This window comes from Capricornis sumatraensis, chromosome 2, assembly GCF_032405125.1.
Source record: "Capricornis sumatraensis isolate serow.1 chromosome 2, serow.2, whole genome shotgun sequence".
Lineage (NCBI taxonomy): Eukaryota > Metazoa > Chordata > Mammalia > Artiodactyla > Bovidae > Capricornis > Capricornis sumatraensis.
This window is the reverse complement of record NC_091070.1, coordinates 126,497,398-126,515,637: the sequence shown is the minus strand read 5'-3', so window position 1 is coordinate 126,515,637 and position 18,240 is coordinate 126,497,398. Positions and strand designations below refer to the sequence as shown.

Here is an 18,240-nt window from a genome sequence, read left to right as displayed (position 1 = left end):
AGACGGTCTCTCTAGAAATACTGGCTGAATGAAAATTGTCATATTAAACAACTTGAATTTCTCTTTAAATCTCTACTGCCTCAGTGGATTCATTCATCAATCTATGGCAGTCTAGCTACTGCTTACCACTCTCTTAAAACTGTTTTCACAAAAGAAATCAATAAACCTTGCAACTGATAAGCCCCAATTCCTCTTTTCATTTTCCTTTCCAATTCTTCCACAGCATCTGTCATTTGTTGACCATCTTCTATATCCTGGAAACTTTTTCCTTCCTTCACCCTCATCTCCCGCCCATTTGCCATGTTGTTAGCCCTTCTCTTTTCTAGGACACATATCCAATTCCCATGTTACAATTTCTTTTTCAAAAACTTTTGTTGGCTTGCCATTATCTAGGTTAAAATTCAAAATGTTAATGTTTCAAAAAAATTTAAATGCATGGATGACGCATGCACGTGTACATAAGTAGAAAAGAGTACATAATGGAAAGGAAGTTCATCTTATACTGTCCCCTAACCTCTTAATCTCCTTTCCCACAGACTCTGTCACCAGGCTCTTGGAAATCCTTTCAGGGATGTTCTATAGGACAGTACATATCTTCTAGTTTTATAGGGGGGTGGCCCATGAGACCTAAGGTCTTATATCTCACCTCTTGTCCAACACATGCCACAACCCAGACATTTTTATTAAGAAGCATATTCATCCTGGGAGCCATTCTGGAGAGCAGCCATGCAAATGTGTGCAATGGAACAATATGTACTACTGTATACCCAATAAATATATCTGGCTTCTTTTCTTTAGGGCGAGAGGGCTGGGGTTGGAACCCTCAGCTAAGACTGAAAGGAAGCCAGCATACATAATGCGTAGAGTACATTTCTCACGTGCATTATAAGAACCCTTGTGAGTTTATGACTATGCTCTACATTAAGTTCTAGAATATTTATCAATATATTAGAATTACCAAAGCCCAGAGAATACAAGAGAGCTTTCTTGCTTAGGACAGAGGGAGGATCTACCTAATGTTCATATGGGTTTCCTCAAAAGATTACAGCATCATTGCACAATGAATGACCATTGGGCAGAAATGTATTAGCAAAGATTTTAAGAACAGGGGGAGCTTAGATGGTAGGACCTTGCAAACCATCCCATCCTAAAATTCTATGACTCCACAAAACTGGGCCTTTCCCATGCTTATGTAGACTTCAGGGTAGAATTACCTCTTTTGAGCTAACTTTTCTTTCCAGTGCTTTGTCGTCTCTGTGTGCCTGTGTAAAAGGAAAGGAAAAATATGATGACAAAGGGCCACACTCTCAGTTTACAGACAACAGAAGAAAAACCATCCTTGCAGGATAAATTGTTAACAGCGTGGAAGATGAAAGGCTGAGAATTCCTAGATATTATCACCCTCAGAAGGCAATGGCACCCCACTCCAGTACTCTTGCCTGGAAAATCCCATGGACGGAGGAGCCTGATAGGCTGCAGTCCATGGGGTCGCTAAGAGTTGGACACAACTGAGTGATTTCACTTTCACGTTTCACTTTCATGCACTGGAGAAGGAAATGGCAACCCACTCCAGTGTTCTTGCCTGGAGAATCCCAGGGACGGCAGAGCCAGGTGGGCTGCCGTCTATGGGGTTGCACAGAGTTGGACATGACTGAAGTGAGTTAGCAGTAGCAATCACCCTCAGTATTATACACTTATCTCCCCCTTTCCTCCTCATTTCTTTAATACTGATTAGAACACATTATTGGATCAGCTTACCTCAATTTCTTTTCAAGGAAATCTGTCTCAAAGGTTTCTGGTGGACATTCCATAGCATTAGCCAAAGACTGCTTAAACAGATCAGTTAGGTGGGCTGCAACTTTAAAAATAGATGGATTTAGCTTTTATCTTCACTTCTTGACAGCACAACACACAACCAGTCCTCACTTACTCATCTGAGATGTTTTCTAAGAGCCTATATTTAGCTTCCCAAATGTTTACTAGAATTTGATGACCAAGTTATAATATCACAGGAAACCAGGTAGCTCTATGAAATATCCGTCTAGAAAACACACATCTTAGAATCAAAACGTAAAATGTGGCAAACTCTTCATTTGTCCCACATCATCAGGGGAATCAGTGTTCTATATGAGTTTCTTCACATCCGAAGCACCAAAATTCCCCAAAAGTAAATATCTTATTGAAATTGTGTTTTTAAAAAGATATCTTAGGGTCTGAATCCAAGGATATGAATACAATATGATGGTTGTTTGATAATTTGGGCAGTGATTCTCAGAGGTTATTCCACAACATGGTCTCAGCAAAATGTTAACAGGAGATAAAAAAAGGAAGGAAGGTTCCATATCCCATGGTTATATGAGTTTAGGAAATACTGATTTATACAAGGTTAAATATGTTTCATTACTTTAGGACTTTTCTGAACCCTTAATTAGTTCATGTACCTTGTGGCTGTCTAAGAAAATAAGGCATCATGCAGCAGTATCCAAACTTATTTTATTATAAAACTCATTTTCCTCTGGAACCATGTCATAGCTAGTGCTTTGGGAAGTACTTTGGGGACCAATGACTTAGGATCACCACTATTAATGGGTCAGGGCAGCTGTAAACATGCAAGACTGTTGATTCCTGCATCTGCTTGTCTGTTTGAAAAATATGTTTGGTTTATCCTTCAATATTGGGCAACTTGTGCATTTACCTGTTCACTGATTGTTCCCTCACACCAGAGGTTAAAAATTCAAATGCTACAATGTAGGGTTACTAGTGTAGGACATTGAGTCAAATGGGAATTTCAGAGACGCAATGACAGTTGTTTTAGTATAAGCATGCTCCTCGTTATTTTGGAACTTGCTCACAATAAAAAAAAATTTGTTGTTTCTCTGAAATTCAAATTTGACTAGGTCTTCTGTATTTTTATTTGTTAAATCTGGCAACCCTAATGTAAGAGGCCACCCACAAAATGAGTGACAACAGACTGTAAGGACCAGGAGATGTTGGGGGCTTTGATGGACCCTTTTGTCCATGGCAGTCCTGGAGGGGCAGCTGCTAATTACCTTCAGCTACATGTCACTGTATGGTAGAGGAAGACTCAGATATACAAAACAACAAACACAGCTGTGCAAGCCAACACCATGCAGGACATGCAAACACGTCTGTGGGCTGAATGGAGCCCGTGGCTGCCAGTTTCTGACTTCTTTCATACAGTCAAATTAGAAAAGAAAACCCCAAACCACAAAAATTCTCCACTGCTTATCTTCTATGAACTATGAAACTATATAACCAAGTTTGCTGGGGCTGTCAGTTCAGTTCAGTTCAGTTGCTCAGTTGCGTCAGACTCTTTGCGACCCCATGAATTGCAGCACGCCAGGCTTCCCTGTCCAACACCAACTCCAGGAGTTCACTCAAACTCATGTCCATCGAGTTGGTGATGCCATCCAACCATCTCATTCTCTGTCATCCCCTCCTCCTCCTGCCCCCAATCCCTCCCAGCATTAGAGTCTTTTCCAATGAGTCAACTCTTTGCATGAGGTGGCCAAAGTACTGGAGTTTCAGCTTCAGCATCAGTCCTTCCAATGAACAGTCAGGACTGATCTCCTTTAGAATGGACTGGTTGGATCTCCTTGCAGTCCAAGGGACTCTCAAGAGTCTTCTCCAAAACCACAGTTCAAAAGCATCAATTCTTCGGTGCTCAGCTTTCTTCACAGTCCAACTCTCACATCCATACATGACCACAGGAAAAACCAGAGCCTTGACTAGACGGACCTTTGTTGGCAAAGTAATGTCTCTGCTTTTCAATATGCTATCTAGGTTGGTCATAACTTTTCTTCCAAGCAGTAAGCGTCTTTTAATTTCATGGCTGCAATCACTATCTGTGGTGATTTTGGAGCCCAGAAAAATAAAGTCTGACACTGTTTCCACTGTTTCCCCATCTATTTCCCATGAAGGGATGGGACCAGATGCCATGATCTTCGTTTTTTGAATGTTGAGCTTTAAGCCAACTTTTTCACTCCCCTCTTTCACTTTCATCAAGAGGCTTTTTAGTTCCTCTTCACTTTCTGCCATAAGGGTGGTATCACCTGCATATCTGAGGTTATTGATATTTCTCCCAGCAATCTTGATTCCAGCTTGTGTTTCTTTCAGCCCAGCGTGTCTCAAGATGTATTCTGCATATAAGTTAAATAAGCAGGGTGACAATATACAGCCTTGACGTACTCCTTTTCCTATTTAGAACCAGTCTGTTGTTCCATGTCCAGTTCTAACTGCTGCTTCCTGACCTAGCCCCAAATAAATTACTTTCTGAAAGTAGACTGCTTGGGCTACATGTAGTGTAAAACAGGGCAAGGTTTTTGTTATACCTATGCGGTTGCTCCAGAGTTTTGTGTATGTGTCTGTGTGTGTTAGGGGTAGGGTGTTATTTGGTTGACTGCTTCCTTCCTGTATGTTTGCTATGCTCTAAATGCAAGTTGACACTAACTTAAAAGCCAAATGTCAACATTTTTCACTCAACATGTGATAAAAATGAATTTGAGGCAATCATGGTTTTAAGACTCTCACAATTTAGACAGCAAAGCATATAAATGTCATTACAGTGCAACATGGCCAATATGACGACAGAAATATGTATATGCTACTTTGCTATCAGATGAGAGAATAACTGAGAAGTGTATTTAAGATTGCTTCTTTGAAATCTGTAATTATTTTACAGAAAAATATTAAGTATAATTACCTTCAGTAACATGACTTTTTGTAGTTTCCTCCATTTTAGGGAAAGACTGAAATGAAGAGAGAGTTCCTTAATAGTAATTATCATATTACATACAAAATTTACTTTGTTTAGCAAGATTCTTCTTTATATATGCAAATTGATCTTTTATGGAAACTACTGTAAAATGAATTAGTTTTTAATGCTGATACAAAAAGTGATTTTTCTTTTAGTCATTTATTTCATTTAGCAACTTTCTAAAAGTGGAAATCATTCTACACTTAAGCGTAGAAATTGCTTTTTCTTCCTTCTTCCAATTTCATTTATTAATCATACATTGCAATGAATGCCAGCTTCTCTGAAGACAATAAAAACTTTTATTTAAGAGCCTTCAGAATTATTCATGAGTTAAGGAAGAGACTAAAAAGCATCATATTGGGATGCCCTGGTGGCTCAGATGGTAAAAGAATTTGCGTGCAATGTGGGAGACCTGGGTTCAATCCCTGGGTCAGGAAGATCCCCTGAAGGAAATGGCAACCAACTCCAGTATTTTTGCCTGGAAAATCCAGTGGATGGAAGAGTCCACGGGGTCACAAAGAGTCAGAAACGACTAAGAGACTTCACTTTCACTTTCTTTCAAAAAGCGTTTACAAAATGTGATACATATAAGGAATCAGGGTTCCCCAGAAACAAGAAATTATAAGGAGGGAGAAAAAGCTTCATAAAAGTGACAGAAATAGCTGTAATTTGCAATATTTTGTCTTGATGCATTGAATACTGGAACAAAAGTAAAAAACACTGGACTAGAAAACATTTCTTTCTCACCATAACCAGCTTGAGGAGATCTGCAGCGTTGCCTCTCTCCTCCTCAGTTCTGGAATCTTTAACTGTCATTTCCTGCAACTCATCTTCTTTCTTTAGAATATGGTTTATATAGTCCTAAGTCAGTAGAATAAAAGAAATCAATAAAACACAGAAGTATGCTAGAGAGAGATACAAAATAGTTAACAGCAACTGGAAATATTACAAAAGGTTAAGAATATGTAAGTTTACAATGCTCAGCAACCAGCTACTAGGTCAAGCAATCTGGAAAGGCTTTTCCTAATATGTCAATAAGCAAAGACCTGAAAAGCTCAAGAGTAAAGCTGTAAGAGCCACAGGCCATTAGAACTGTCTGAAGACCTCAGAGAAGCCAGCTTCTCACTCAGTGTTCTCATCAATAAAATGGACAGAGTTGGGATAAATGATTTCTAGGGTCCTCTGCAGGTATAGTCTTTAAGATGATACTTATGAATGCAAGTTGCTCAGTTCATGCCTTTGCTGAAAACCATAAATACTTGAATTTTCATGAATAACAGTCCCCCGCTGTATGCCAAGTATTGGATCTATAACCATAAACTAACCACATATGGCACATGTTCTGAGGGAGTTGACATGCTTGACAGCGAGACACTGCACACACGCTTAATAGTGAACTATATATGAACAAAGCTTAGACTGTTTCCAAAGACTAACAGAATCCTTTTCTTCCATGGAAGAATGAAGATTATTCAGGGAATACTATTGCTTCCCATTTTCAACAAGTAACTAGTTGCCACTGATAAACACACAGCCAGCAGTCTATCAGAAATGCTCAAGAAGTGTTATATAATACAACATGCCTGGTCACAGAAGGAGAAAAACTAGGAAATAACTTACATTAGGGACAAGTATCAGGTTAATATGCAGTTCTACCTTTTTCCAGAGGTTACTAGATCAGTTTTCCGTAGAGTGAGAAAGGAGGACAATGATACTGCAATCACATTTAAAAGGTATACAGTATTGTAAAGTAAAATGATGTAAAAAAAAATTAAAAATAAAAATAAAATTTAAAAAAGGTACTTATCTTCTCAATGTCTTTGGAGCCTTAATACTTCCTCTACCTTATGGGAACCATGAAACATTTTCCATCATTCACCTTCCTACCCCCTAGAAGACTGGCATTCATGTGTTGCATTAAATAAATATTGGTACAATTCCGTAAGTTCAGGTTCCTTAGGAAACCAAGAGGAATGGTTGCCCCATTCTTTTGGTCAGGTTACCTGCAATCCCTTACCTTCAGGGAAAGCTGCAGTTTCAGTTTCACCTCATTCTTTATGACCTCATGCTGGATGAACTGGCGTATCTGTAGCACATTGGGGCTCTTCAGTATAGGGGCTGGAGTGTTCACTAACTGTTTGGAGCCAATGTCGAGGCCCTTCCAAATCTGAGTGCCAAACGGAGGTCCTGGAGTTTTTTTCTGTTACCAAAATAAGCAAAACCACCATCAAAGAAATGAGTATGTTTTAACATTAGATTTTTTTCTTCCACTGTGTACTTATTATGTAGACACTATGCTCAAACTACCACACAATTGCACTCATCTCACTTGCTAGCAAAGTGATGGTCAAAATTCTCCAAGCCAGGCTTCAACAGTACATGAACTATGAACTTCCAGATATTCCAGCTGGATTTAGAAAAGGCAGAGGAACCAGAGATCAAATTGCCAACATCCATTGGATCATCGAAAAACAGAGTTCCATTAAAACATCTACTTGTGCTTTATTGACTACGCCAAAGCCTTTGACTGTGTGGATTACAACAAACTGTGGAAAATTCTTAAAGAGATGGGAATACCAGACGACCTTACCTGCCTCCTGAGAAATCTGTGTGCAGGTCAAGAAGCAACAGTTAGAACTGGACATGGAACAACAGACTGGTTCCAAAACGGGAAAGGAGTACATCAAGGCTATATATTGTCACCCTGCTTATTTAACTTATATGCAGAGTACATCATAAGAAACACTGGGCTGGATGAAGCAGAAGATGGAATCAAGATTTCTGGGAGAAATACCAATAATCTCAGATATGCAGATGACACCATCCTTATGGCAGAAAGTTAAGAAGAACTATAGAGCCTTTTGATGAAAGTGAAAGAGGAGAGTGAAACAGTTGGCTTAAAACTCAGAATTCAGAAAACTAAGATCATGGCATCTGGTCCCATCACTTCATGGGAAATAGATGGGGAAACAGTGGAAATAGTGTCAGACTTTATCTTTTTGGGCTCCAAAATCACTGCAGCCATGAAATTAAAAGACGCTGTTTCCTTGGAAGAAAAGTAATGATCAACCTAGACAGCATATTAAAAAGCAGAGGCATTACTTTGTCAACAAATGTCCATCTAGTTACAGCTATGGTTTTTCCAGTAGTCATGTATGGATGTTAGAGTTGGACTGTGAAGAAAGCTGAGCACCGAAGAATTGATGCTTTTGAACTGTGGTGTTGGAGAAGACTCTTGAGAGTCCCTTGGACTGCAAGGAGGTCCAACCAGTCCATCCTAAAGGAGATCAGTCCTGGGTGTTCATTGGAAGGACTGATGCTGAAGCTGCAACTCCAGTACTTTGGCCACCTGTTGTGAAGAACTGACTCATTTGAAATGACCCTGATGCTGGGAAAGATTGAAGGTGGGATGGGAAGGGGATGACAGAGGATGAGATGGTTGGATGGCATCACCGACTCAATAGACATGAATTTGAATAAACTCTGGGGGTTGGAGATGGACAGGGAGGCTGGCGTGCTGCATTGCATGGGGTTGCAGAGTCAGACACGATTGAGTGACTGAACTGAACTGAGACACTATATGCTAGGAATCTCTCATTAGTGAATATAACAGTTAAAAAAAGGGATCCCTGCTCTCAAAAAGTTTTGCAAATATAAGGAAAATTGGGAATGAACTGGACAAGTTTACCTCTTTATATGTGTTACCAAAAATAAGGACATTTTAAAATCCTGTTGCCTGATGTCCTGCTGCTGCTACTGCTGCTGTCGCTTCAGTTGTGTCCGACTCTGTGCGACCCCATAGACGGCAGCCCACCAGGCTCCCCCGTCCCTGGGATTCTCCAGGCAAGAACACTGGAGTGGGTTGCCATTTCCTTCTCCAATGCATGAGAGTGAAAAGGGAAAGTGAAGTCGCTCAGTCATGTCCGACTCTTCGTGACCCCATGGACTGCAGCCTACCAGGCTCCTCCGTCCATGGGATTTTCCAGGCAAGAGTGCTGGAGTGGGGTGCCATTGCCTGATGTCCTACTGGATAGCATTTAAGGGAATGCTAAGCCACGCTGTTGCTGTGGTGATGCAGCAGAAGCCTTGTTTATGCCAAATGCATGAGACTACCTGGGCTTCCCAGGTGGCTCTAGTGGTAAAGAACCTGCCTGAGAATGCAGGAGATGCAAGAGACATCGGTTTGATCCCTGGGATGGGAAGATCCACTGGAGGGGGAAATGGCCTCCCACTCCAGTATTCTTCCCTAGAGAATCCCATGGACAGAGGAGCCTGGTGGGCTACAGTCCATAGGGTCACAAAGAGCTGGACATGACTGAAGTGATTTAGCACACACACATATCTTTATACCCACAGAGAGCCTAAGACATTTGGAATTAAGCTTGGAGAGATCCTTTGAGAGAGAAATCAAGTCATAGATCTGGGTGGTCTTTGAGCTTACTCAAGATTAAGCATGCTGCCAGAATCTTCCCAGGATCTCTCAGGCAGAAATGTGTGCCTTTCATAGACGCACAACTCTTATGTTTTTTTTTTTTTGTAATTGACTTTCAGGAATGGTGTGGGCTTGATGTGTTTAATTTTAACTTGTTCTTCAGTGTCAAATGCATGGTCAGTGACAGCTACTCAGGAGCTTGCCTGGGCTGGGTCACTCCACTGGGCAGAGGTCACAGCTATAAGAATTTTTTTTTTTCAAAAATGTCAGTGTTTATTTACACATTGCACATTGCAAAAAGCTTGAAGAAAAAAAAAAAGAAGTTTAACAGGAGGTTAATTAGCAAATTCTGCCTGTTTCTAGCACTGGGGGGAGGTTGAATCTCAGCGTTCTTAGAGACTGGGATCCTGACGGCAGGCCTTCAGATGTTCTAATCACTTGCCAAGGAAGTGCCATACTTGATCTTCTTCATTACTTCCTTTATTCAATGAAAACGACACCGATTCAACCAATGATCTTGCTTCCTCTTGAGAGCAATGGAAAGGGCTATCACATACGTGCACATTTGTGCAATTTATAGCCCCGCCATTACACTTGTCCATAAGCAAGGCTTTCCAACGTTCGTGAGTAGATTTAATGACTTCAAGAGCAAAAGCCTTGTTCTTGAATTCTCCATTAAAAGCAAACTGGTTTTCCGGTTTTCACTCTGGTATCTTATAGAAACATTATCTCCACAGCAGTCTGTGCTCTTATCTTTTCGATGGGGATCTTCCCAAGTCTGAGGGAGAGCACCATAATTCCATATATAACCTTTGTGAGGAAAGATATTTGCCACATAGTGAAGCTTGCCATCCTTTACATCTTGTTTGATGGGAGTCAATGGTTCCTTCGGGGCAATCTCTGTTTTAGCATTTGTCCACCGAGGTACTTCTACAACCATGTTAAACACATTCTCATATTCATCATTTGGTGCTTTTTTTGTAGGAATGCCATTTTCCTCTTCAGAGTCCACCTTCAGAGGAATATCATGCAAGGGGGAAATGTAGTGACCAGCTACATTCTTGAAAAAGAGGCGGTAATCGGGAGAGTGGGGCTGGCCACGCTCCTCCGTGCAGTACAGGGCCATGATCCCACGTGGCCCGGGCCCTGCGCTCACGTGGCAGGTGGGTGGGGGCGGCGGCCACGGGTCAGGCCCATCTGGTGTGCAGCAGCGGCAGCAGCGCGTGCATGGCATAGACACTGCTATAAGAATTTTGGAGGAAGAGAAGGAACTTCCTTCATTAATCTCAAATGTGGTATATTATTTCTCATAATGCAATAAATACATTCAACTTGGAGATAGCCTTAGTAAACCATTTGGTGTGAGCTTTCAATTTTCAGATAAGGAAGTAGGGATCCAGGGTGACTTGTCTCAAATTCCACATTAATAATTGATACAGTCAAGATTAGAATTCAGATCACCTTCATTCACCATGTTGATTACAGGCACCAAACTAAAACAGAGGGCTAGGACATCTTTGCTATCTTGAGTGTTCATTACCCGTGCTTCCACTGCTGTAAGACTGGATAAAGAAACCAAGATAATCATAACGAAAAAACATTATCCTCCTTACTTCACACTACTATCTTTCTCTGATCATGTTACCAATGCCTTCACTGATTTAACAACTCAACATCTGACAATTTGCTGGACATATTACATAAACTGCTTGCAAAATTAAATGACAAATCTGGCAAGATGCTGGACTTTATGATTCTTTCTCAAGATATTTTCTTTCATTCTTTAAAAATATCTTAGGTGAGGCTTCTCTAAGCTGATAAAATTACAATGCTTACTTTTTAACACTGAGATTCCGAGTCCCTATATTTAATATTTCACGTTATTCTTACATACTCAGTTTGTGCGTTAATAAATTAAGAACAAAGGGAAAGTGAAAGACCCCAGACTGTGTGTTAAAACTAGCAAACATTGGGAGAAAGGAAGCTTTCTATATTGCATAATATCAATAATGGGTTACTCAGAGTAGATATTTTTATATGATAGGAAGATGTTCAAACCAGCAATGTAGGCTAAAGAAATAAAATTCAGATTAGTCAGGTATATTTCTCCAAAATCTACAAACATCAAAGTATTCAAATATAAAACTCCTCGATCCCGTTAACAATTTATAAAAGAATGAAAAGAGGTGAATATACAGGAGAAGACCTGAGCTCTGGTCCATGGATGGATGGATATGCATATATGGTAACTTCCCAGCAGAAAAATTTATACCTGAACTGAGGGAAAGGTCTCCCACGTCCTTGACTGGAGATTAGGAGGAACAATCGTATCTAATTCTTTCTTCATTAGCCATGGTGACACTTCATGGAGAGGGCGAAGGACGGTAATGCTCAGGGCACCTGGGTCACAGAGAGTCACCTGTCAGAAATACTCTGAGAAATTTGACAAATATTAAACACATTTGATAAGCCAGACACAGCAATAATGCTTAAGGACCTTGGGGTCTAATAACGAAAGTCTTTTAGTCAGAGTAACAGCTAAAAGCTGGATTTAGACCACTTGAAAGCATTAATTGACACTTCACCGTCCTTCAGAAATCACATGCAAGTCCTGTCAGTTCTACCACTGAACATTTTTTGAGTTCATCTACCTCTTTCCCCTCCACTGACCCAACCTTAGACTATTTCCCTCAGAGAGATCCTGTTTTGGACCTCAGCAACAATGAACTTTTCTTCCCACCTCTACTCTGTGAATGAACCTCCTTCCACAGGCAGGGTGACTGATTATGGTAGTCCACCATGTAAACTTTTCTTTGACTTCCCATCGCTTATATGATAAAACTGAGGCCTTAATGTTTTCTCCTGCCTCCTCAACTTGGGCTATTTTCCCTTATATACTTTGGCTCCTTTGGCCTTTTCTCCTCTGTTCTCCAAAGTTCCAAGCTTCCTGCTTTGTATTCCCTCTTCCAAGAAAGCTCCTCCTCCTATTTTAATTAGGGCCTACTTATCCAGCAGTTCTTGGCTCGAGCATTTTCAGGAAAGCCTTCTAGATTATGTCAGGCTACCCTGTTAGATGCTCTCATCAAACCATATTCCTTTACTCCATAGGCCTTATCCAATTTGTAATCATACAGGTATTTGCATGACTATGTAATTAATGCCCATCTCTTTCCTTAGACTCTAAGCTTTGTGAAAGCAGGATTTGTTGCTCTCTTAGCTCACCATTGTATCCCTAACACCCAGCCAAGTTTTGGTACATGGTGGGTTATCATGTAGATGCTAAATGACTGACTAACGAAGCAATTTGAGATGAATTCTTACTCTGTCACAGTGCTACACAGACACTGTACAACCAGTCAGAGCTCCCCACTTTCCATATTCATAGAGAAAGAGCAAATTTATTACATCACACACATGTACATGGATGCATTCAAAGATACAACTGCACAAAGAGGTGGGCATACTCATAAATGAATACAAAATATATCCCACCAATCAGAGAAAAGATAAAAAAGGAAACACACACATAAACCTAGATAGACACAGCATATTGCTTTGGTGCATGGATAACATGAAAGTTTGTTTTTTCTGTGCTTAAATACACATGTTACATATACAGTGGTTGGTACCTAATGCAATGTATGTCTCTATTTTTTAGTCATACCCTAATTTCTTTGAAATTAATGAAAATAGGTAAATGCCCAATGAATATAATACATAAATTATCCTATATTTCAGGTTGAATTTCTAACTGACACATCAAATCTACTTTATTCTCTTGATATACTAAATTCATCAAGGCAACGCCATCAAAATGGCAAAAAATGAAGTTAGGAAATATACCTCACTTTTGTTTTTTCCTACCAAGACGAAACTAACACATAAGTAGGAACCTAGGTGCATAACTAAATCTACCTAACAAGCCTAGATGCAGATACGAATCTACTTACAGGTAGGAAAGGGACTCACACAATTTACATAGGTTGATGCTTAGATAGAGCATGGTACAAACATACATCACTCTACAACCAGGCTGACATGGCCAGGTGGAAAGCAGAGTTGAAAAGTGAGCAAAGGGGAAAACATAGAGACCACATTAGGGTAGACTGGATATGGAGGATGAGAGTTGGTAAAGGACACAGCAACTTCCAGTCTGGCTCTCTACCTGGTTGTTCCTGTATTGGCTCTTGAAGAACTACGGTAGTTGATTCTCCATATGCCAAGGAGAGGTACTCTTCTATGTCACTGTCCCGAAGAAGCTCCACTCCTGATCCATCAGCATAGATAACAAAAAACCTGTTTGCAGAAATAGAAATCTAATCCCTTGACACATTCAACTACAATGTTCCTTAAACTGGGAACTGAAAATAAAAGTCATGGTTTTATTTTTATCATATTACCTGGGGACATGTTCACCATAGATTTGCAGATGATTCTTATGAAGGTGAGTGGATGACAAACTGTCATAACCTTCAGCTTTTGCATTTAAATCATCTTCCAAGTTGTTTTCAGGTAGGATGGTTGATGCACTACCATCAGCCATGACCTAAGGGACACAGTATATAAGCAAGTAAAAAAAAAAAAAGCCATACAGCTTACATTTTTGTTGATCTCATTTGAGAAAGCAGGTAATCTTTTGGATATTCAGAAAATCAAAGATATTTACGTATAAGGTATTATTCCCTAAGTATTTTGTTGTTGTTTAGCCACAAAGTCATGTCTGACTCTTGCAACCCCATGGACTGTAGCTCACCAGGCTCCTCTGTCCATAGGATTTCCCAGGCAAGAATATTGGAGCAGGTTGCCATTTCCTCCTCCCGGGGATCTTCCCAACCCAGGGATCAAATCCACATCGCCTATATTGGCAGGTGGATTCTTTACTGCTGAGCCACCAGGGAAGCCCCAAGAGACTGCATTAATAAAAGTAAAAACCTAGGAGCACACCTTCACTGACAAACTACACCGAGAATGTCAAAACAAACGGGAAGACAAACCAGAATACAATCAGAGGAAGGCGACTAGATGGCAGGGGCACACCAGGGACAATCTTATCTTCTGAGGATAAGTTCAGGGAACTGGGAATTTAAACATGGAGGAAAGACTACTCATGTGACAGTTGTCTTGAAATATTAAGAGTGACTATGGATTCTAAGCACAGAATTAGGGACTCGTGGATAGACCACCTTGGGGAACAGATTGAGGTTCACTCTGAGAAGTACATTCCTAGCTATTGCTACTGTCAAGATACAGAGTGTGGTTTAGGCTGAAAGGCCACTGAAGGGAAGGCACAAGAAGAACATCAAAGCCTAGAGTAATGCTTGGCTTAGATATCTCAACTTAGAGGGTTTGGGCTTTAGGTTTCCATTTCAGTTCATTGTAAATCAAAGTCTCTTAGTAGGCTGAACTCAGGCTGCGAAGAGTCTCACTTACTTAGCACAGAAAACCAAACTTGGATCAGGCCTTGTCTGCATCCCATACAAAGTTGGGGACTCTCTGGCAGGGTTTCAAATCTAAAAAGTAACTTCGCCACCCACCAACCAACACATGAAATTCCACCAAGGGGTGAGGAGTGGAAAAAGTGTGGTGAAAGGGCTGGTGGACCTCTCCTTGTCAAGGGCCAGATAGTATATATTTTAGGGTTTGTAGGCCATAGAGTTTGTTGCAACTAGTCAATGCTGCCATTATATGCAAAAACAGCCACAGGAAATATGTAAACAAATGAGCATGGCTATGCTCCAATAAAACTTTATATAATGACACTGAAATTGAATTTCCTATAATTTTTTGTGTCATGAAATACTCTTCTTCTGATTTTTCCCAACCATTTTATTTTATTTTTTTCTTTCTTTTCTTTTTTTAATTTTAAAATCTTTAATTCTTACATGTGTTCAAAAACATGAACCCCCCTCCCACCTCCCTCCCCATAACATCTCAGTGGGTCATCCCCATGCACCAGCCCCAAGCATGCTGTATCCTGCATCAGACATAGACTGGCGATTCAATTCTTACATGATAGTATACATGACCATTTTAAAATGTAAAATGCAGTCAGCCTGCGTTTTTAGCTCAAGGGCCCACATAAACAAATGACCATGGTTTGTCACTGCCCGGCTTAGCAATAAGAGGAAGGACAGAGAAAGAGAATACAGAGCTCTACCACTGACTAGCTAAGCAACTCACTAGGCTTCCCACCTCCCCATCTTCAGCCCTCCTGGAACCCTCATGCTGATAATATTTCTAAGGACTCTCTACCTAGTCAAACAGACTCGCCTGCTGTCTTGTGTATTTTCTCTCACTTAAACCCAGATACAGAGCGTTCTTACATTATTCTTCATTGTTGACATTATTTTTAGATGTTTAGTAACTTTTCCCCCTTTTGTTCTAATTATTTATTTTGGCTTTAACATTTCAACCATCCTCATTGTTGGGTTTGCTATCCCCTAATGAAGCATAATCGAGAATTAAAGCTACTGACATTACTTGCTGTTGTCCAAAGCACTGACGGTAAGTAGATAACGGATCCCAAGGCAGCTAAGATAAAAAGCTATTGGGGAGCTCTCTAGGGTGAAATCTCTCAAAAGCAAACCCATTGCCTCTCTCTCCGTACTAATGATGCACTTTACCTGAAAGGTATTTCCTTCTGGATCCATGACCTCGCAGATAACCTCTGATGTGTGTTTCATGATGTACCTGCTAGCTCTCAGCTGCTCACGTTTTTGAAAAGGATGGTATATGTCACTGCTTGATTCATGGCAATATATAGCTGAACAGTCCCTAGCAATATGAAGACAGCCTGTGTTTGGTGGTAACACCTGAAAGGGTCACACAAGGGGATAAATTATTCAAAATTTCTTGATTGACTTGAGAGATTTAGAAAATCATTTAAGGGAAAAATACTATCCATTGACTCGAGACACAAACTGTGTTTTCAGGAAGAAAATAAAAGAGGATGTAAGTTTTGGGAAAGACTACTTAATAAGGAGGCAAACAATGATTAGGATATAATTGTTCCTGCATCTCATATTTTATCTACTCACTTTAATACTTCTTCCAAGTAATGCAATCTGTGCTCCTTCTTTTTTCAGGTTTTAATTAAAGTATTTAAAAGCATATGTTAAGTAAACACACTTGGCCCTATTCAAAACTCTTGAAATCCTTTAATGTTTTTGGGCAAGGAGCATCTTCAAAGGGGTCAACAGCAATGGGACAAATGCTTTTAGAAGCTTTTATTTTTCGTCATTCCTCTGGTGGCTGACACAGACCTTAAGTAATAGCTTTTGTATAATGACTTCTGGTTTGGATAGCCTCTTTGAGATATAATTCACATGCCATATAGTCTCCCCTTTAAAGTGTTCATTGAGTGGACTTTAGTATATTCAAAAACTTGTGCAAACATTTTCACTAATTCCAGAACATTTTCATAATCCTGCAAAGAAACCTTGATGCCATTAGTCATTCTGCATCTCTCCTGTCTCTGGCAACCACTGATCTGCTGTCTCTATGGATCTGACTATTTCAGACATTTCATAGAAATGGAAGCATGTGATATGTGGCCTCTTGCGTCTGGCTTCTTTCACTTGGCATAAAGTTTTTAAGCTTCATTTATATTGTAGTGTGTATCAATACTTTATTCTGTTTATTTCCACTTCAGTTTAGATGTGTGAAATTTAAAAAGCTTTTATGCTAATATGAACTCAAGTTTTTTCAATTTAGGTAGTTTGGGGAGATTTGAAACTGAAATCAAGCCTACATTTGCTAAACTGAGGAGTTCAAAGGTCACAAATTCAGCCAGTAAATCCTCAATTTTCCCATCATTTGACCTGCAGTTGCCCAGGACATGTTCTCAAATAGCTGCCAGAGTCTGGTTCCTCAGCTCCAGGTAGATCCTTCTCTTCATGCCCATGTTTCTCTCTTCCCCTACTCTTCAGACTTAACTTTCTGTGGCGGGTGGTGGCAGGGGTTGGGGAGAGGTGTCCCAGCCTGTGCAGCAAGGGCCGACAGAAGGGGTCTACTTGCAGCAGACATATGAAAAACACAATGAGGTATCTATCACCTCACACTGGTCAGAATGGCCATCATCAAAAAGTCTACAAATAATAGATGCTGGAGAGGGCTGGAGAAAAAGGAACCCTCCTACACTGCTGGTGGGAATGTAAATTGGTATGGCCACTATGGAGAACAGTATGGAGGTTCCTTAAAAAATTAAGAATAGGGCTACCATATGACCCTGGACTCCCACTCCTGGGCATATATCCAGAGAAAAACATGGGAAAGGATCCATGCACCCATAGTTCACTGCAGCACTGTTTACAATAGACAAGATACGGAAGCAACCTGTGTCCATAGAGAAATGGATAAAGAAGATGTGGGACATGTATACAATGGAGATATATATACACACACAATTATATATATATATATAATTATATTACTCTGCCATTAAAAAGAAAGAAATATGCCATTTGCAGCAACATGGATGGACCTAGAGACTGTCATACTGAGTGAAGACAGAGAGAGAGAAAGGTGATATCGCTTACATGTGGAATCTAAAAAAATGATACAAATAAACTTACTTACAAAATAGAAACAGACTCACAGAGAGCAAACTTATGGTTACCAGGAAGAAAGGGTAGACAGAAGAGATGGGGAGTTTGGAATCTACACGTACACACTGCTATATTTAAAATGGATAACCAATAAGGACCTAGCGCATAGCACAGGGAACTGCTCAATGTTATATAGCAACCTGGATGGGTGGGGAGTTTGGGGTAGAATGACTACATGTATGTGTGTGTGGCTGAGTTGCTTTGCTATGCACCTGAAACTATCACAGCATTGTTAATTGGCTATATGCCAACATAAATTAAAGACTTTTTAAAAAAGATTTGCATTTTCCAGTTTTATATATGTCTTATGTCTTTGGTTTCCCTTCTAGTCATGCATTACTGCCTTCTTTTGTTTTAAATAGATTATTTTCAAGTGTGCCATTTTAATTCCCTTGTTTCTTTTACTATGGGCTTCCCTGGTGGTT

The 18,240-nt window shown here is 40.1% G+C and overlaps 1 protein-coding gene and 1 pseudogene across 1 annotated transcript in view; both read right to left on the bottom strand.

Moving 5' to 3' along the window:
• The window catches only part of SPAG17 (sperm associated antigen 17), a 250,892-nt gene that overhangs the window by 28,828 nt on the left and 203,824 nt on the right, over positions 1–18,240 (bottom strand). Inside the window, exons 32-40 of the mRNA XM_068966033.1 lie at positions 15,833–16,021; positions 13,610–13,755; positions 13,375–13,505; positions 11,482–11,609; positions 6,795–6,977; positions 5,525–5,638; positions 4,724–4,769; positions 1,759–1,858; positions 1,215–1,262 (exon numbers count right to left, since the gene is read on the bottom strand). Coding sequence (XP_068822134.1) covers positions 1,215–1,262; positions 1,759–1,858; positions 4,724–4,769; positions 5,525–5,638; positions 6,795–6,977; positions 11,482–11,609; positions 13,375–13,505; positions 13,610–13,755; positions 15,833–16,021 — 1,085 coding nt within the window. The remainder of the gene's footprint in view (positions 1–1,214; positions 1,263–1,758; positions 1,859–4,723; positions 4,770–5,524; positions 5,639–6,794; positions 6,978–11,481; positions 11,610–13,374; positions 13,506–13,609; positions 13,756–15,832; positions 16,022–18,240) is intronic.
• LOC138073543 (inorganic pyrophosphatase 2, mitochondrial pseudogene) lies at positions 9,784–10,438 on the bottom strand (annotated as a pseudogene).